Raw genomic sequence first — 21,061 nt, 5'->3', positions numbered from 1 at the left:
GAAACAACCTTGGGAAGGAAACCAAGTTTGGTATGTAAGACCACCTTATCAGAATGAAAATAAGATAAGGAGAATTACATTGTAAAGCAGAAATCCCAGAAACTCTGCGAGCAGAAGAAATAGCAACCAAAAATAAAACTTTCCAAGATAACTTAATATCTATGGAATGCATAGGTTCAAACGGAACCCCTTGAAGAACATTAAGAACTAAATTCAAACTCCAAGGAGGAGCAATTGACCTAAACACAGGCCTGATAATGGTCAGAGCCTGACAAACAGACTGAACATCTGGAACATCTGCCAGACGTTTGTGTAGCAAAATAGACAGAGCAGAAATCTGTCCCTTTAAGGAACTTGCTGATAACCCCTTCTCCAATCCTTCTTGGAGAAAGGACAAAATCCTAGGAATCCTAATCTTACTCCATGAGTAACCCTTGGATTCGCACCAATAAAGATATTTACGCAATATTTTATGGTAAATCTTTCTAGTAACAGGCTTACGTGCCTGAATCAAGGTATCAATGACCGAATCAGAAAACCCTCGCTTAGATAAAATCAAGCATTCAATCTCCAAGCAGTCAGCTGCAGAGAAACTAGATTCGGATGATCGAAGGGTCCCTGAATGAGAAGGCCCTGCCTCAATGGAAGCTTCCACGGTGGCAGAGGTGACATGCCCACCAGATCGGCATACCAAGTCCTGCGAGGCCACGCAGGGGCGATGAGAATCACTGAAGCCTTCTCCTGTTTGATCCAAGCAATCACCCGGGGAAGGAGAGCAAAAGGCGGAAACACATAAGCTAGGTTGAAAGACCAAGGCACTGCCAAGGCATCTATCAGTTCGGCCTGAGGATCCCTGGACCTGGATCCGCATCTCGGGAGCTTGGCATTCTGACGAGACGCCATAATATCCAGCTCCGGTCCGCCCCATCTGATAATCAGGGTGGCAAAGACCTCCGGATGAAGTTCCCATTCCCCCGGATGAAACGTCTGTCTGCTCAAAAAATCCGCTTCCCAGTTGTACACTCCTGGGATGTAGATTGCTGACAGATAACAAGAGTGGGTCTCTGCCCACCGAATTATCTTGGATACTTCCGTCATCGCTAAGGAACTCCTTGTTCCCCCCTGATGATTGATGTAAGCCACAGTCGTGATGTTGTCCGACTGAAAACGGATGAATTTGGCCGAAGCCAACTGAGGCCAAGCCTGAAGCGCATTGAATATTGCTCTCAATTCCAGAATATTGATTGGAAGTAGAGACTCCGACCGAGTCCACACACCCTGAGCCTTCAGGGAATTCCAGACTGCATCCCAACCTAGTAGACTGGCGTCCGTTGTCACTATCACCCATGAGGGTCTGTGGAAGCACGTCCCTTGGGACAGATGATCCGGCGACAACCACCAAAGAAGAGAGTCTCTTGTCTCCTGATCCAGATCTATCTGAGGAGACAAATTTGCATAATCTCCATCCCACTGCCTGAGCATGCTCAGTTGTAGCGGTCTGGGATGAAAACGAGCAAACGGAATGATGTCCATTGCCACCACCATCAATCCAATTACCTCCATGCACTGAGCCACTGATGGCCGAGGAGTGGACTGAAGGGCTCGGCATGTATTCAGAATCTTTAACTTTCTGACGTCCGTCAAGAAAATTTTCATGGATATAGAATCTATTAGAGTTCCCAAGAAAGGAACCCTTGTCCGTGGAATCAGTGAACTCTTTTCTAGATTCACCTTCCACCCGTGAGTCCTTAGAAAGGATAGGACAATGTCGGTATGAGACTTTGTCAGCTGATAAGACGACGCATGGATCAGAATATCGTCCAGATAAGGCGCCACTGCAATACCCCGCAGTCTGAGAACCACCAGCAGAGACCCTAGAACCTTTGTGAAGATCCTGGGTGCCGTGGCCAGTCCGAACGGAAGGGCCACAAACTGAAAGTGTTTGTCCAGAAAGGCAAACCTCAGGAACTGGTGATGATCTCTGTGGATAGGAATATGAAGATATGCATCCTTTAAGTCCACGGTAGTCATATATTGACCTTACTGGATGAAGTATCCCCTTCCTCATGTAACTTGAGGGAACCACTAAGATAGTATTAAAGGCTAAGTGGACCTAGCCAGGATCGAACCTGCAACCCTTGGGTTGTCACAGATCTCTGTAACAGTGCATTAGAACGATGAGCTATCTGTCTGGCTTTTTGACAGAAAACCTCACTCATTGAATATTTAGTCTTCCTCTTGAGCTCTCCCTGCAGCATGGGAAAAGCCAACAACACACCTGACAAGCACAGAGGGAAACAATGTTTTGCAAGATAACTCCAAGAGGAGTCGTGAAGGAAGCGCAGGGCACTGGATGAATGGACGCTAAGTTTTTAGGACACTTGAGGAGAAGACTGCAAAAAATATTGAACATTGTCCGAATGCTTCTGCAAACATCCGAGGCAATTTTAGCTCTGAAAAATTCTTTTTTTTTTTTTTTTTGTAAAAAAAAAAACCTCTTAATTACATGGGGAACAGAAAGTCTACAGAAGTATCAAGACATAATGTGTAAATAACATCCTTATTCACTTTTTATTAAATAAAACTGATCATCACAAAAGTTACAGTGACTTTAAATGATAAAGGAAACTCCTAACCTTGTCCCCTTAACATTGAATATACTAACTAATAAGGTGAAAAAGCCTCTTGGACCTTGTTGAATTAATCTGTTTATTAAAAACGGATAGTACTGTCACTTTAATTGTTAAATACATCGTCTCATTTTTAACAAAGAAGATTCCCTTAGATATAAGAAATTTAAATTATGTAGGGAATCATCCAGGCATCGGATGAACACAAGCACATTGTCACCCTGACTACTGAAGCCTAAATTTGATATAGCGAGTCAAGCCTCTCTGCTGTATTACACAATATAGAGACCGCAATCAAAGATTACAGGTTACACTGGTACAAGACTCGTCAGGATTTGAACTTGGCCCTTACTGTGTGTGAAGCCCCTCTGCTGCATGATCACAATGCAGCCGAGAAGGTATCCGTAGCACACAATATACTGATGGTTTATGAGAAGCCTCTCTGCAACATCGACTTTCAACGCAGCAGAGAAGGCAACCGCAACACTCAAAGTTATAGTGAAATAAAAGCCTCCGCTGCATACAGTGCAGCTACGAAGGCATACGCAGAACTCTCTTCAGAGAGTACCTCACTCTGAGACCCCGGGAAAGAAACAAAGGAATGCGCAAACAATGGCGCATAACTTAGCCATGCCCATCGCGGGCATCTCCAGCTAACTTCCGGGCGGCAAAAAGAAAAACAGAAGCCGCGCTCTGAAAAGTAATAAACGCTGACATGCAACATGGCAATACTAAATAACCTCCCGGTCGGCTACCAATTTAAAACAAGCCAACTTTTAGCATAGCAGCTAATCTGCTTACCCCTTAACATTAACAAAAACAGGTTAAACCTCCCAGACGGCTGCAAAGTAAAACAAGCCATTGGGAGTTGCAAATATGCTCAATTATAAAAAAACAGAGCCACTTCCCCACGTCCTCCAGTGCCTGCATTCCCTGCCAGATAACATGTGCCCCTTTCCTCTAAGGGTCAGTGTCATCTAGTGTCCAATGTAGGGTATATAGGGCGCTAAATTTTTCTGTGTATGTAATCTCCCCCAGAAAAAAAGAATTTAGCACTTAGCTTACCTTAGAAATCTGCCCGGCAGGAGGGCAGTCCACTTGGCTTGCGAGGTCCTCTTCCTCACATTGGCCTGTGGAACAAAAAAAGTACCGAGTATATTCTCTTCCCTCAGACTTTTACAAGCAGGGCAGCACAAATGTATGGGAGGCGCAGTGAGAATTATGTCCCACAAGTTCCCATTGCTCTAAAGCCACCAAAAGCTCTACTGAAGAGACTGATATGGACTACGGCTACACGCTCTGGCAGTACTTTAAAAATAATAAACTCTTGATTGAAGAATCTAATCTAACACCTCACTTTACCTCTTCCTATCACTAACGTAGGCAAAGAGAATGACTGGAGTGGGAGGGAAGGGATGAGCTATTTAACAGCTCTGCTGTGGTGCTCATTGCCTCCTCCTGCTGACCAGGAGGTGAATATCCCATTAGTAATTATGATGATCCATGGACTCATTGTGTCTTAAAGAAATTATCAACACATCAAGAGCTTTAATCCCTCCCACTTCCTGATTCTCATCAGTCTGCCATATAGCCAATATGGAGAGAAAAACAGAAAAGCAGGAAGGACAAAGCAGGGTAATGAGGTGCATGCCAGAAGAATTAAATAATTGTAGGTGGGTCTCTTGGACTCTTACCATGAAAGAAAGAAATGTATGGTGAGAGTCCACAATTTATAACAGTTGGGATTCAACACCCGTGGAGTACATGAAATCAGGAAAAAATGGTGGGAGCAAAACTGTGCATGCACATCATTAACAAGACGGTACTACGTAAAGAAATTTCCTGCCAAAGCGGCCCCAAAGAGCCAAACACATCAAATCGATAAAATGTTGTGAAAGTACGGAGAGAAGTACAAGTAGCAGCCTTGCAAATTTGTTCAATAGATGCCTCATTTCTGAAGGCCCAAGATGTGGAAACTGATCTTGTCGAATTAGCTGTTATCCAGGAGGCCAAAGTGACTGTTAAAGCTTTTTAACCCTTAGGCTGCCCAGAAAAATGAATAATCAAAAATGACGAATGTCTAAATTTTTTTGTGGCTCAAAGATAAAACTTCAAAGCTCTAATTACATCTAAATTATCTAAGGAATGTTCCTTATTATTTAGAGAACAACATTACAAGGTTACCACACAATCCCCTGGTTAATATTCACCGCAGAAACCACATTCGATAACAAAAATCATGTATTCTCTACACTGCCTTATCCTGATGAAATACCAAATAAGGAGGGTAACAGGACAAGGCAGATAGTTCACAAACCCTCCTAGCTGGTGAAATGGCCAGAAAAAAACAAGGTTTTCCAGGACAGAAGTTGAATAACGACCTTATGCACAGGTTCAAAAAGGATGAACTTGAAGAGACCCTGCTCTGACTACTGGTCTGATTCTGACGTAAGAACAAAGGTCTAATTATCTGGAATATAGAACAGAAAGGGGCTTAAAATATGACCCTTCAAGGAACTAGCCGATAAATACTTATCTAGCCCATCCTGAAGTAATTGCAAAATCATTGGCATTAAAAAAGAATCATATTGATTAACACAAAGACAAAAACACCTTTCAAGTTTTGTAGTAAGTTTTTCTGGCAATAGGCTTCCTGGCTTAAATAAGTGTTTTAGCACAGAATCTGAGAAACCTCAATGAAGAACTAAACATTCAATCTCCATGCCATCAAGCAAAGAGGTCTTAAATTTGCAGAATAACTTTCCTATGTTGCACAAAAAATGGGTCCCCACTGTGGACTGCATGACTAGCACCCCATCACAAAGCTCCTGATGCACTGGTACATTACCCCTTCTAAGCAGCTCACACAGAATCAATATCCAGTGTGCCGCTCATCAAGGGGGAAAAAAAGCACTCATCAGAACGATGAGCTGAATATAGCCATCCCAGGTGCTAAAAAGGAAAAAAAAAGCAGAAATGGGAGGTCTGAAACTCAGCGCTGTGCGCGAGAAAACAAAAGAACCCTGCCATTGCCAGAGCGCTATGGCAGCATTTACTCATAGCGCTGAAAAAAAAATCGCTTGTAACCCCGGCAGTGTCATAGCACACTCACTAAAGATACTGAATCTCCAAAGATCAATAACCCCTCCAGTGTGCACCGAACATAACCCATGAGCTAACTGCCATTGCACTAAAACCGCTGTACTATAAACCAGCACCTCAAAAATTAAGATGAAAGTTACAATTTAAAAGTTAAAATGTAAAAGTTAAGAGAGAGACAAACTATAAGTCCCATTGGTTTCTAGTACCTCAGCAATACAGTATGCCATACTGGGCTGTGAGTAAGGAGAAAAAAAGACTTGCCAATTTTGCACTCACGTACTGAACTTACCTAAGTCCAGTAGTAAAGCCCCCCATCCTAGTTAGGAGACAACAACTCAGCATCCCTTAAAGGAAGTACTCAGATGCAGCTCCAACAGTAGGTGACAAAGGACAAGTCCCTGTAACCCCTGTGGTTGGTAAATAACTGCAAGAGATTTACATTTATCAGCCCTGGAACTCCTGTACACCCCACCGCTCTTGGTCCATTTAGGGGGATGATGGGCCTCACTACCAGTTTGAGCACCCCTTTCAATAGAATAAATCCAACCATGCACCTTTCACCTGTTCTCTTGTGAAAGCAAACATTAAGATGGGAGGGATTCAAGCTCTGTGGAGGGAGATTAATCCCAACTGTAATGGCTCATGGACCCTAACTACCTCATGAAAGAAAGTAGTTTTTGATAATTATATATATATACACACACACATATACATACATACACACACACACACACACGTGAAACTCGAAAAAACAGAATTTATGCTTACCTGATAAATTACTCTCTCTTACAGGTGTATTCAGTCCACGGATTCATCCTTACTTGTGGGATATTCTCAATCCCTACAGGAAGTGGCAAAGAGAGCACACAGCAAAGCTGTCCATATAGCTCCCCTCAGGCTCCGCCCCCCCAGTCATTCGACCGACGGTTAGGAGAAAAAGGAGAACCATAGGGTGCAGTGGTGACTGTAGTTATTGTAAATTAAATTTGAACCTGACTTAAATATCAGGGCGGGCCGTGGACTGAATACACCTGTAAGAGAAAGTAATTTATCAGGTAAGCATAAATTCTGTATTCAGTCCACGGATTCATCCTTACTTGTGGGATACCAATACCAAAGCAATAGGACACGGATGAAGGGAGGGAACAAGTCAGGTAACCTAAACGGAAGGCACCACTGCTTGCAAAACCTTTCTCCCAAAAATAGCCTCCGAAGAAGCAAAAGTCGCCAAATTTTACAAATTCGATAATGTATGCAGTGAAGACCAAGTCGCTGCCTTACAAATCTGTTCAACAGAAGCCTCATTCTTGAAAGCCCATGTGGAAGCCACAGCTCTGGTGGAATGAGCTGTAATTCGTTCAGGAGGCTGCTTACCAGCAGTCTCATAAGCCAATCGGATTATGCTTTTCAGCCAGAATGAAAGAGAGGTAGCAGTCGCTTTCTGACCTCTCCTCTTACCAGAATACACAACAAACAAGGATGATGTTTGTCTGAAATCTTTAGTTGGTTTTAAATAGAACTTTAAAGCACGAACCACATCAAGATTGTGCAACAGTCGTTCCGTCTTAGAAACTGGATTAGGACACAGAGAAGGAACAATGATTTCCTGGTTAATATTCTTATTAGAAACCACCTTTGGAAGGAAACCAGGTTTAGTATGCAAAACAACCTTATCTGCATGGAACACCAGATAGGGTGAATCACACTGTAAAGCAGATAGTTCTGAAACTCTTCGAGCAGAAGAAATAGCTACTAAAAACAAAACTTTCCAAGATAATAACTTGATATCTATGTAATGCAAAGGTTCAAACGGAACCCCTTGAAGAACTGAAAGAACTAAATTTAGACTCCATGGCGGAGACACAGGTCTATAGACAGGCTTGATTCTAACTAAGGCCTGTGCAAACGCCTGAACGTCTGGTACAGCTGCTAGACGCTTGTGTAACAGAATAGACAGAGCAGATATCTGTCCCTTTAAGGAACTTGCTGACAGACCTTTCTCCAAACATTCTTGGAGAAAAGACAATATCCTTGGAATCCTAACTTTACTCCACGAGTAACCCTTGGATTCACACCAACAAAGATATTTCCGCCATATCTTATGGTAAATTTTCCTGGTGACAGGCTTTCTGGCCTGTATCAGAGTATCTATAACTGATTCAGAGAAACCCCGCTTAGCTAGGATTAAGCGTTCAATCTCCAAGCAGTCAGTTGCAGAGAAACTAGATTTGGATGCTTGAAATGACCTTGGATTAGAAGATCCTGTCTCGATGGCAGTTTCCATGGTGGGACCGATGACATGCCCACTAGGTCTGCATACCAAGTCCTGCGTGGCCACGCAGGCGCTATCAGAATTACCGAAGCCTTCTCCTGTTTGAAGAAATTAAAAACTACAAATCTAATACCACATACTCTTTACCCTCCCGTGGAGATGCTACTTGTTAGAGCGGCAAAGAGAATGACTGGGGGGGCAGAGCATGAGGGGAGCTATATGGACAGCTTTGCTGTGTGCTCTCTTTGCCACTTCCTGTAGGGATTGAGAATATCCCACAAGTAAGGATGAATCCGTGGACTGAATACACCAAGTAAGAGGAATTAGAATATCATGCAAAAGTTCATTTATTTCACTAATGCAACTTAAAAAGGTGAAACTAATATATGAGCTAGACTCATTACATGCAAAGCAAGATAGTTCAAGCCGTGATTTGTCATAATTGTGATGATTATGGCTTACAGCTCATGAAAACACCAAATCTACAATCTCAGAAAATCTGAATATTGTGAAAAGGTGCAATATTCTAGGCTCAAAGTGTCCCACTCTAATCAGCTAACTAAGCCATAACACCTGCAAAGGGTTCCTGAGCCTTTAAATGGTCTCTCAGTCTGGTTCAGTAGGAATCACAATCATGGGAAAGACTGCTGACCTGACAGTTGTGCAGAAAACCATCATTGACACCCTCCATAAAGAGGGAAAGCCTCAAAAGGTAATTGCAAAAGAAGTTGGATGTTCCCAAAGTGCTGTATCAAAGCACATTAATAGAAAGTTATGTGGAAGGGAAAAGTGTGGAAGAAAAAGGTGCACAAGCAGCAGGGATGACTGCAGCCTGGAGAGGATTGTCAGGAAAAGGCCATTCAAAAGGTGTTGGGGACTTTCACAAGGAGTGGACTGAGGCTGGAGTCAGTGCATCAAGAGCCACCACACACAGACGGATCCTGGACATGGGCTTCAAATGTTGTATTCCTCTTGTCAACCTACTCCTGAACAACAAACAACGTCAGAAGCGTCTTACCTGGGCTAAAGAAAAAAAGACCTGGTCTGTTGCTCAGTGGTCCAAAGTCCTCTTTTCTGATGAGAGCAAATTTTGCATCTCATTTGGAAACCAAGGACACAGAGTATGGAGGAAGAATGGAGAGGCACACACTGCAAGATGCTGGAAGTCCAGTGTGAAGTTTCCACAGTCTGTGTTGATTTGGGGAGCCATGTCATCTTCTGGTGTTGGTCCACTGTGCTTCATTAAGTCCAGGGTCAACGCAGCCGTCTACCAGGAGATTTTGGAGCACTTCATGCTTCCTTCTGCAGACGAGCTCTATGGGGATGCTGACTTCATTTTTATTTTGGCACCTGCCCACACTGCCAAAAGCACCAAAACCTGGTTCAATGACCGTGGGATTACTGTGCTTGATTGGCCAGCAAACTCGCCTGACCTGAACCCCATAGAGAATCTATGGGGCATTGCCAAGAGAAAGATGAGAGACATGAGACCGAACAATACAGAAGAGCTGAAGGCCGCTATTGAAGCATCCTGGTCTTCCATAACATCTCAGCAGTGCCACAGGCTGATATCTTCCATGCCACGCCGCATTGAGGCAGTAATTGCTGCAAAAGGGGCCCAAACCAAGTACTGAGTACATACAGTATGCATGCTTATACTTTTCAGAGGTCCGATATTGTTCTATGTACAAACCTTGTTTATATTGATTGCATGTAATATTCTAATTTTCTGAGATTGTGGATTTGGGGTTTTCATGAGCTGTAAGCCATAATCATCACAATTATGACAAATCACGGCTTAAACTATCTTGCTTTGCATGTAATGAGTCTATCTCATATATTAGTTTCACCTTTAAAGTTGCATTAGTGAAATAAATTAACTTTTGCACGATATTCTAATTTTTAGGGTTTCACCTGTATGTGAATTAAAAAGTTTTGGTTCCAGAATAGGTTTGGACTTTGGAATTCCAGATTTGGAGATTTGTACCTGTAATAACTGTACAAAACCCCATATATGTAAATGACATGTAAATTGTTGAACATTTTGGGACAATGTTTTGGAAAACTAGCAAACAAATGCAAATAAACATTGTAAATTCAAAATTCATTCCCCCCCAAAAAGCACCAAGCAGCTCTACAGGTTGTAGGTAACCAACAGCAAGTGGATAAGCAATATAGGGAAAAGACCAGAATGAATTGTGAATCTGAAAATGTTGATACATCAAGAAAAATAGAAGAATTGAAAGCCAGAACTACAATGAAAATAAAAAATTGAAACAATCTGAATGAAATTAACTACAAATTACCTGCATGTGGTATGTAAGATGACTTCATACAAATATTAAACAGCTACAACAATATTTTAAGGATAGAAGAAACACAATTCTCTGTTTTCTAGATATTTAAAACTATGTGACCTACAGTTAAGGGTTACTTTTTTTCCTACTAGGAGATACAGTTAGATTATGCTTAAGCCAATAAAAAAACAAAAATTTAACAACTCTAAAGAGAAACACACGGTATAATATTTATTTTAAACCACATTAGAGCCATCATAATACAGACAAACTTGAAGAGTTCCAGATGCACAAACTGGTTTAGAGGATTATACTTGTGTATGTATGAGCTACTAAAAAACACCATATTAGGATAAAAATATAGGTGCACTAAAAATACTACCTAACAATAAGGGCCAGACACCATTTTAACACACTAATGGATGGGAATGTACACTATAAGTTATTTGCTTTTCACAGATCCAGCATCCTCTTATAAACTTATCTGGATGAAAATTGCATTGTAAAATGGCACAATTGCTTTTTCATTCTTCTCACTATTTATTATATTTAGTTAAAAAGGTCATTATAGTGAAAAATATTACACATACTATAATTTGTCAATTTTATCACTAGCCCCGCCATGCTATGTGTTTAACCCCAGCACAGTGGCTTAACCCCAGTTACAGCAATATAATAAGGGCCATTATACACTATGTCTTATATAGACACAAGTATACAAAAAATGCTTACCTAAAAGTGATGTCTCCTTGGCAAATGCGGCAGCAATAGCTGGATCTAATGCAGGCTGCCCATCTCCAGAGGGAAGTTCTGGACGAGTATAGTCACGACTTTTGTCATTGTTGTACTTAACATTTAAATTTACTAGCTTGGAAAAATCAATCCGTAGGGTACAGCAAGCATTGTAAATATTTTGACCATCTAAAGCCTAGAAATGGAAAATAATCTTTATAAAGAAACAGCATAAACAAAAATCTAAAGAAATGCAAATGACCATAATTACAAATATACATAAAAACATATTCACATATAGCTGACACCTAACCAATCAGAAAATGAAATGCAGATTTGTTTTTTACTCACTAGTTTTGCTTGCTGTGCATTAGAAGGGTCTCCATACTGAAGCAGAGCTTGAAACTGATTGTTCTTTGTGAATGTGATTATCTTCAAAACTGTTCCAAACTTTGAAAATATCTATATTAAAAAAAAAACCATAATAAAAATTGTTACTTACATAATCAAGAATTAGACAAGCAAAGAAATCACAATAAAATTGTGCATACCTGGTGAAGGACATCAAGAGTTACAGGATAATACATGTTGTCAATAATTATTCTCAGTACTGGACTTTGTGCTGAAGACAATGTATTTTCACTTCCCGCAGTGCCACTCACAGAAGTATTTGTTGCCTGGACTGCTGTAACAGCCTGGAGAACAGCTTGAGCACGCTGAAATTAACGATCACACCGTAAAAGGAAATAAAAAGCAGGACAAATTTTCATAAGTCCGATATTTATTTTTAACACGTGGTGCAGTTTTTATGTTGCTCTACACAACACAATTGGTTTAGAAGGAAACTATTTTCAAACAGCAATGCAACAATTACAATTTTGGATTGGGTTTTAAATGCCTCTATTGAAAAAACAAGTATTACTACATTTCATATCAGATTTTTAATATTTATTTTTTATATATTTAAAACACCCTCTCTAAAATACATCCAATAAATGCAGGAATCCAGTGTTCTTTTAACTAGTATGCTATTTAGTTCAGTTAAGACGGGACTGTTCAAAATATGTACAGGGGGGAAATAAAAAATTATGCTTACCTGATAAATTTATTTCTTTCCGGACATGGAAAGTCCACAACGTCATTCTAATTACTAGTGGGAACCAATACCCAAGCTAGAGGACACGGAATGATTAGGGAGAGAGAATAAGACAGGCAGACCTAAACAGAAGACACCACCTCTTGAAGAACCTTTCTCCCAAAGGAAGCCTCAGCCGAGGCAAAAGTATCACATTTGTAGAATTTAGAAAAGGTATGCAGAGAGGACCAAGTTGTAGCCTTGCAAATCTGTTCCACAGAAGCTTCATTTTTGAAAGCCCAAGAAGAGAGGAGACAGCCCTAGTGGAATGAGCTGCAAGTCTTTCAGGAGGCTGCTGTCCAGCAGTCTCATAAGCAAAACAGATCATACTTCTCAACCAGAGGGAAAGAGAAGTAGAAGTAGTCTTCTGACCCTTACGCTTTCCAGAGAAACAAACAGGGCAGAAGACTGGCGAAAATCCTTAGTCGTCTGCAGGTAAAATTTTAGAGTGTGCACCACATCTAAGTTGTGCAACAGACGTTCCTTATGAGAGGAAGGATTAGGACAGAGAGAAGGAACAACAATCTCCTGATTAATATTTATATCTGAAACCACCTTTGGGAGAAACAGATTTAAAACACAGGCCTGATTCTAACCAGGGCCTGACAAAAGGATTGAACATCTGGCACATCCGCCAGACGCTTATGTAAAAGAATAGTTAATGCAAAAATCTGACCGACAATCCTTTCTCCAGACCATCCTGGAGGAAAGGCAAAATTCTAGGAATCCTGACCCTACTCCAAGAGTAGACCTTCGATTCACACTAATAAAGGTATTTACACCATAATCTTACGAGTAACAGGCTTGCGAGCCTAAATCATAGTATCAATAACAGACTCAGAAAACCCACGCTTAGCCAGAACTCGGCGTTCAATCTCCAAGCAGTCATCTTCAGAAAAAACAAGATTTGAATGGAGGAAAGGACCCTGAGTTAGACGGTCCTTGCTCAGAGGTAACCTCCAAGGCGGAAGAGATGACATCTTCACTAGGTCCGCAAACCAGATCCTGTGAGGCCATGCAGGAGCTATTAGAATTACTGATGCTCTCTCCTGTTTGATACAAGCAATGACTCGTAGAAGGAGATCAAACAGGTATGCTAGACCGAAGTCCCAAGGAACCGCCTGAGCATCTATCAGGACGGCTTGAGGATCTCTTGACCTTGAAAGCTTGGCGTTCTGTCGAGACACCATCAGATACAACTCCGGCACCCCCACTTGAGGGATAACCTGGAGAACACCTCCGGATGGAGAGCCCACTCCCGGGATTAAAGGTCGGTCTGCTCAGGAAATCCGCCTCCCAGTTGTCCACTCCTGGAATGTGGGTGGCAGATAGAAGACAATTGTAAGCTTCCGCCCACTGCAGAATGTGAGTCACCTTCATGGCCAAGGAACTCAAGAGTTCCTCCCTGGTGGCTGATCTAAGCTACTGAGGTGATGTTGTCCGACTGGAACCTGATAAACCGGACTAAGGACAACTGAGGCCAGGTCATCAGAGCATTGAAGATCGCGCTCAACTCCAAGATGTTTATTGGAAGAGAGGACTCCTCCCGAGTCTATAGGCCCTGAGACTTTAACGAGTCCCAGACTGCTCCCCAGCTTAGCAGGCTGGCATCTGTGGTCACAATCACCCAGGAAAGTCTCTGGAAACATGTGCCCTGAGACAGATAATCCTGAGAAATCCAACACGAGAGTCTTTTGTCAACTGGTCTAAATCTATCCTCTGAGATAAATCTGAATGGTCTCCGTTGCATGAGTAATTGCAGAGCTCTCAAATGGAATCAAGCAAAGAGAATGATGTCCATGGAAACGACCATCAGACCAATTACCTCCATACATTGAGCCACTGATGGCCGAACAGTAGACGGTAGAGAGGCAAGTAGTAAGAAGCTTGGATCTTCTGACCTCCGTCAGAAACATTTTCATAGATAGGGAATCGATGATGGTCCCTAAGAAAACCACCCTTGTAGCTGGAACAAGGGAACTCTTCTCCAGATTCACTTTCCAGACATGGGAATGTAGAAAAGACAACAAGATCCCTGTATGAGAGTTTGCTTGTTGAAAAGATGGCGTCTGAACCAATATGTCGTCCAGGTAAGATGCCACTGCAGTTCCCTGAGACCTGACAACTGTCAAGAGAGCCCCCAGAACCTTTGAGAAGATTCTGGGAGCTTTTGCAAGGCCAAACAGAAGAGCCACAAACTAAAAAAAAGTGTTTGTCTAGAAAAGCGAATCTCAGGAACTGGTGATGATCCCTGTGGATGGGAACATGCAGATACGTGTCCTTCAGGACTATGGTCGTCATGAACTGACCCTCTTGGACCAAAGGAAGAATGGAACGAATGGTTTCCATTTTGAAGGATGGTACCCTGAGAAACTTGTTGAGAAAGTTTAGGTCTAAAATGGGTCGAAAGGTTCGCTCTTTTTTTGGGAACCACAGATTTGAATAAAATCCTAGACCCTGTTCTCTTACTGGAACTGAAACAATCACTCCCAGGGAGGAAAGGTCCTGAACGCACCTTAAGAATGTCTCTCTTTTTACCCGATCCGCAAATAACCTTTAAAGGAAAAATCTGTCCCTGGGAGGCAGAGATTTGAATTCTATTTTGTAACCCTGAGATACTATGTCCACAGCCCAAGGATCTGGGACATCTCTTATCCACGCTTCATGAAAAAAGTAAAGTCTGCCCCCACTTGACCGATCCCGGACCAGAGCCTTCATGCTGACTTAGTCTCAGCAGAGGGCTTTTTTGACTGCTTTCCCTTATTCCAAGACTGATTGGGTTTCCAAGAAGACTTGGACTGCTCTTGCTTGGAGGAAGGAGAGGAAGACTTTTGACCTTTAAAGTTACGAAAGGAACGAAAATTACTTTGACGTCCTTTAGGTCTATTCTTGTCTTGTGGTAGAAAGGTAATTTCAGAAATGATCTCTGCCATACCAGGACCAAACAGGGTCTTACCCTTGTAAGGTAGCCACGGAAGCTTAGACTTGGAGGTAACACCAGCTGACCATGATTTTAGCCACAGAGCCCTGCGGCCTAGTTCAGTGAAGCCTGACGGCTCCCAGTCTAATTACTTGCATGTTAGCATCAGTGATAAAGGAATTGGCTAGTTTGAGAGCCTTAATCCTATCCTGGATCTCCTCCAACGGAGTGTCCTCTAAAATCAGTTCTGACAAGGCATTGCACCAATAAGATGCTGCACTTGCTATTGTGGCAATACAAACTGCAGGTTGCCATTGAAGCACCTGATGAACATACATTTTCTATAGATAAGCATCCAGCTTTTTGTCCATGGGATCATTAAAAGAACAGCTATCCTCAATAGGAATCGCGGTTCTCTTAGCCAGAGTAGAGATAGCCCCTTCTACCTTAGGCACTGTGTGCCATGAGTCTCAAATGGAGTCAGCAACAGGAAACATCTTTTTAAAAAAACGGGAGACAGGGAGAAAGGTATCCCAGATTTATCCCATTCCTGTGCTATGATCTCTGACACGGTCTGGAACCAGAAATACTTCCGCAACGAAAGGAAAATCATAGTATTTATAAAGTTTACTAGATTTCTTAGGGTTAACAGCGACAGAAGCGTAGGAGTCGTCCAAAGTAACTAAAACCTCCTTTAGCAGTACACAGAGGTGTTCAAGCTTAAAGGGACAGTCAACACCAGAATTTGTGTCATTTAAAAAGAAAGATAATCCCTTTATTACCCATTCCCCAGTTTTGCATAACCAACACAGTTATAATAATACACGTTTTACCTCTGTAATTATCTTGTATCTAAGCTTCTGCTGACTGCCCCTTACTTCAGTTCTTTTGACAGACATGCAGTTTAGCCAATCAGTGCTCACTCCTAGGTCACTTTACGTGCATGAGCTCAATGTTATCTATATGAAACATGTGAACTAATGCCCTCTAGTGGTCAAAATGTATTCAGATTAGAGGAAGTCTTCAAGGTCTAAGAAATTAGAATATGAACCTCCTAGTTTTAGCTTTCAACTAAGAATACCAAGAGAACAAAGCAAAATTGGTGATAAAAGTAAATTGGAAAGTTATTTAAAATTGCATGAAAGTTTTTTTTGGACTTGACTGTCCCTTTAAATCTGAAGTTTACCTCTTCAGAATCAGACAAAAGGAATTATACTGTCAGAATCTGAGATTTCACCCTCAGAGGCTACCGAGTTACCCTCCTCATCAGACTTATGAGGGAGGTCCACCTTCATAGCAGCAGATGAAACAGACACCTTAACATCTGAAAAATGTTTAGATTTGCCTTTGCGTTTTCCCAACATAGGAAAAGCAGATAATGCCGCAGATACAGCAGACGTCATTGAGGCTTGGGACATTTGAGGAGAAAGCTGTGGCATTGGGTTCAGAAAAAAAAGATTAGGTTCAGAAAAAAGAAATGTATCTTTACATTTTAATGTTTTATCTAGACATGAGGAACACAATTGCATTGGTAACACAATTTGGGTCTCTAGACCCAACAAACATTTACCTATAAGGACAGGATCCTGCTCCATGTCCATATCTTAAACCAGAGATTGAGGAATGACAAGAATAAAATCTTTTTTTATTTATAAAGTTGACACTGTCACTTTAAATTTACGGAGAGCGAATTTGCGCTCAAAAACGTACCCCTAAATAAGGACCTCTACACCTCAGCGGACTGGGGTGCCCTACCTTCCCCACCGGAGTAGGAAAATCCTGCCAGGAATAAAACTGCCGGTCTCACAAAAACGTTTCACAGCCGACGCGCTCCGATCAGATCTGAGAGCGGAAGAGTAGTCATGTGAACGGCTGAACAGAAACTGTGCATCGAAAGTAAAAGCACGCATTTCTGAAGCTGTGTTAGACCAGAACAGTAAACTGACACAATCTCAGTGTAGGAGAGTCAGCACTGATGTAAGTCTGCTCTCAAGATGTTGAAACTCTGTATACTCTGCTCCAACAACTCCACAGCTGCCATTATGTCAGATCTATTTCCATAACTCCATAAGTCGCTGTTGGCTAATCCGAGTGTCTATGAGCAGTGTCGGGAGGGGCCTGGTGTGTGAGGGAAGTTTAAACGGTTTCAACATCTTGAGAGCAGACTTACATCAGTGCCGACTCTCCTAGACTGAGATTCTAAGTGACTAGCAGATGTTAGCTAGACATTGACTGCAGAGGTAGCTGAAACTCTTGACACTGCAAGTACAATCAGCGCTATTATGCTATATGCACAAGCGGATACACCATTCACACAGAATGTGAAACATAACTCCTTATGCAAAGCTCAACTATAGCATGTATATATATATATATATATATATATATATATATATATATATATATATATATATATATATATATATAGCATAATAGCGCTGATTGTACTTGCGGTGTCAAGAGTTTCAGCTACCTCTGCAGTCAGTGTCTAGCTAACATCCAACAACTCCAAAGCTGCCATTATGTCAGATCTATTTCCATAACTCCTTATGCAAAGCTCAACTATAGGAGACTGAAAATACAAATAAGTCGCTGTCGGCTAATCCGAGTGTCTATGAGCAGTGTCGGGCGGGGCCTGGTGTGTAAGGGAAGTTTAAACGGTGCACAGTGCTACACTGCTCTGCAGCATTAGCTCTACTATCCAGGAAAAACGGTCACTTCAGTTAACTATTAATGTGCGCACATTTCCTGGATAGTAGACCTAATGCTGTGCCGTGATGCCTGTGGGTTGGGGGTGCTTTGTGCGTATCTTCCTCAGATCAGTAACAGCTGATAGTGGGCAGCGGGAGCAAGGATCCTCAGCCTGGGTATGTGTGTCCATAGGTCTTTCCCTGCAGTCTTCAGGGGTTGGGGAGGGGGAATCTTCTTGCTGCCAAGAGGAGCGGAGTGTGTGAATCTAAAGAAGCCTCTTCCTCCTCCTCCGCTGGAAGATGATGATGAGGAGTCCCAGGGTCCCGACTCCCCGCGAAGACTTTCTAACAGTGTAGGGGACACGCACCGAGGAACATTTGTGCCTTTTGCCCACTGCCCTCACCCCTATTAGCCAATATATTTTTATTAAAAGTAAACCCAGGAAAATAATTTATCTCAACTTCTAGCTGAGGGGATCTGTGCCTGTGTATGTGATCATCACTACTGTGCAGGGAAATACAATAAAAATAAAACATTTCTCTCTAATCTCATTGGAGTATTAACTAAAGCACAGACCATCATATCGCTGCCTGCCCGGCACTCACTGCCTCTCCTTCTCTGTAACACACAGCGCACAGCATGGATGAGAGGCAGTGAGTGCCGGGTATGAACAGCTGTGAAATTGCAGGAGCGCGCAGGGACGAGACTAGAGATCCTGTACTAGTGCAAGCTTTTGGAAGACGTCAAAGAAGGAGGGGTCAAGCGGCCATTTCAAAACTGCAAGATGAGATCTAGTAAGTTTATTTTCTGCCAAAGTTTATTTTGATGGAAATTCGGCTACAGTTTACTATAAAGATTGTTATTTAACTAATCTAAATAAGTTACAGTAATTTTTGGGTTGACTGTCCCTTTAACCAGACTAAGCCGATATAAGAAACACAGAAAAAACTCTGACAAAGACAAAAGCAGACGTATGCCACAATAAGCCTCACTTGACAGCCCTCAAACTGTCAGCGGCTAGTTTGCTATGTATCTAATGTAGCAAAAATAAACTGTTAACCCCCACTGACACAAACTCCCAACAAAAAAGGAATATGGGATATTCGTTTAAGCTACTTAAGTAGGAAGCTGCAAATGTCCCCTTACACTGACACTCTACATACATCAGCGCCCATAAAGTGTTTGTAAAAAGGTGGATTTAACCACCATCTGTATACCGGCGCAATTATAACACCTGCACCACAGATATGAGCCGTGAATGCGGCCTTAATTACTCGCTCTGAAAGTTGTCTATATCAGAGCTCTAACAGTGAACCGCAATTGCGATCATGACACCGCTTTTCAGTATATACAAAAGCATACTGGTGTCCTAGCTGTTAGCTGAAATACAGCCTTAAGAGTTTAATAACCGGATCCTGTTAGAAAATGCCGGTCCACTGTACACTAACCGTCAGCCCAGCCATATCCATGTCTAAGGATGTTTTCACTTTAAAAATAGTCTCCACTGCCCAAAAAATACCTTATATGGTGTGACAGACCCTTCTGTCAGGACTGAAAGAGTTAACTGTGTTTAGCTTTAAGAATCTAATTTCTAAAGACAGGTTTTCTGGCCTCAGCTATTGTGTGCTATAATTACATTTAAGTAATAAACAGGCCATTGTTTAATCACCCTCAGAGAACAGACGCTAGGTGATAAGACAAGCCAAATGTGTTTAAGTTGTTATCTGCCTAAGTAAAGTATTTAAGTAATATAATTCTATTGTATCATGTCAAGGGCGCTTCTCCCTTTTATCTAATGTACAACATTCTTTCAACCCCCATCTGAGGGGGGGTCAAAAACCTGTATAAATCTGTGTGCTGCCTTCAAATAAAGTTGTCATTCTGTTTTAAACCTGAAACTGGCTGGGTTGTGAATTGCTGATTGTCTATGCAGGACATTGTTCATCTGGGGTTAACCCTTGGTACACAGTTGGTACCGTAACATTGGTGGCAAGCGACGGGAGAATCCTTATCGCCCAAAGGAGCAACTACGGATCCAGACCGAATGGGAACACCGTATGAAAGGCTAAAAAGAGCTACCCTTAAAGACCTGCTAGAGCAACGGGGCCAACAAACCAGTAACCTCAGGAAGAGGGAGATTATTGCAAGACTGACCGAGATGGACGGAGTATCAGGGCACGAAGGAACCAATGAGCCCAGCATGTCAGACAGAACCCCCGAAGAAGCAAGCTTTGACCGGGCGGTCAAAATAAGATTGGCACACTATGGCCCCAACCCATCTGCGGAAATTATCAACCGGGTCATAGCAGCTGTGGAGGCCAACCTACTTCGCCAAAGCGGCGCTGCAGCAGTCCAAGTCACCGCAACCCCAGTGGAAAAGAGAAAAGTGCATTTTACCGCTTTTAAAAACTTTCTGGAAACAGAAGGAGAGATTGATGGGTACCTTGCGGATTTTGAGAGACAATGTGCACTACACCAGGTACCCGCAGAGGACTGGGTCACGATATTATCCGGAAAATTATCCGGCCGGGCCAGTGAGGCTTTTCGGGCCATTCCAGATGAGGAAGTTGGGGATTATAATACTGTGAAAGAGGCTCTGCTCTCCAGGTATGCGGTTACACCGGAGGCATACCGGAGGCGGTTCAGAGACACTGTTAAATTGGCTGGCGATTCCTACGTTGAGTGGGCATGTAAGGTGCACCGCACAGCATCGCACTGGATGGCGGGGTGCCAAGCCGTGTCTGGGGAAGAGGTGCTGCAGCTATTCCTGTTGGAACATTGCTTTGACAAGTTATCAGCAGGAGTTAGGGAGTGGGTTCGGGACCGTAAACCCTCCACCCTGCATGAAGCTGCTCGCTTGGCAGATGAGTATACGGATGCCCGCAAACTGGACACTGCTACCACTAAGCCCCCTGCTAAAGTGGAGTACAGACCCCCGGCCACCCCAGCAGCTGCCATTTACCAACCCCCGGCGCACCGCTATGCCACACAGCCTCCAGTCACGAACTACCCTCAGACAGCCCGGTTCACCTCACGGGATTACTCCCAGCCTATCCGGTGCTTTGGATGTAAGCAACTAGGGCACAAAAGACCAGAGTGTCCCCTAAACGCAGCGAACCAAGCACAGTCCTGGAGAAGACCCGCTAGCGGAATCCCACGTAATCCTCAGCCTGCGGCCCGCTATGTAGAGGCGCAAGAATGCTGGGGCATCCTACATGAGGCAGACCTTGTGCAAGCTGCCCACCGGAATAACCGGCAACTGGTTAAAGTGAATGGGAAGGA

General features: G+C 42.6%; 1 protein-coding gene across 1 annotated transcript in view; it reads right to left on the bottom strand.

Annotated features, from left to right (window-relative positions):
* Positions 1–21,061, bottom strand: part of PTBP2 (polypyrimidine tract binding protein 2) — a 142,774-nt gene that overhangs the window by 90,452 nt on the left and 31,261 nt on the right. Inside the window, exons 6-8 of the mRNA XM_053694058.1 lie at positions 11,585–11,749; positions 11,385–11,495; positions 11,034–11,229 (exon numbers count right to left, since the gene is read on the bottom strand). Of these exons, the coding sequence (XP_053550033.1) occupies positions 11,034–11,229; positions 11,385–11,495; positions 11,585–11,749 (472 nt within the window). The remainder of the gene's footprint in view (positions 1–11,033; positions 11,230–11,384; positions 11,496–11,584; positions 11,750–21,061) is intronic.

Source organism: Bombina bombina, chromosome 10, assembly GCF_027579735.1.
Source record: "Bombina bombina isolate aBomBom1 chromosome 10, aBomBom1.pri, whole genome shotgun sequence".
NCBI classification, from domain to species: domain Eukaryota; kingdom Metazoa; phylum Chordata; class Amphibia; order Anura; family Bombinatoridae; genus Bombina; species Bombina bombina.
Note: the sequence above shows the minus strand (reverse complement) of the source record. Positions and strands in the feature narration are given on the sequence as shown.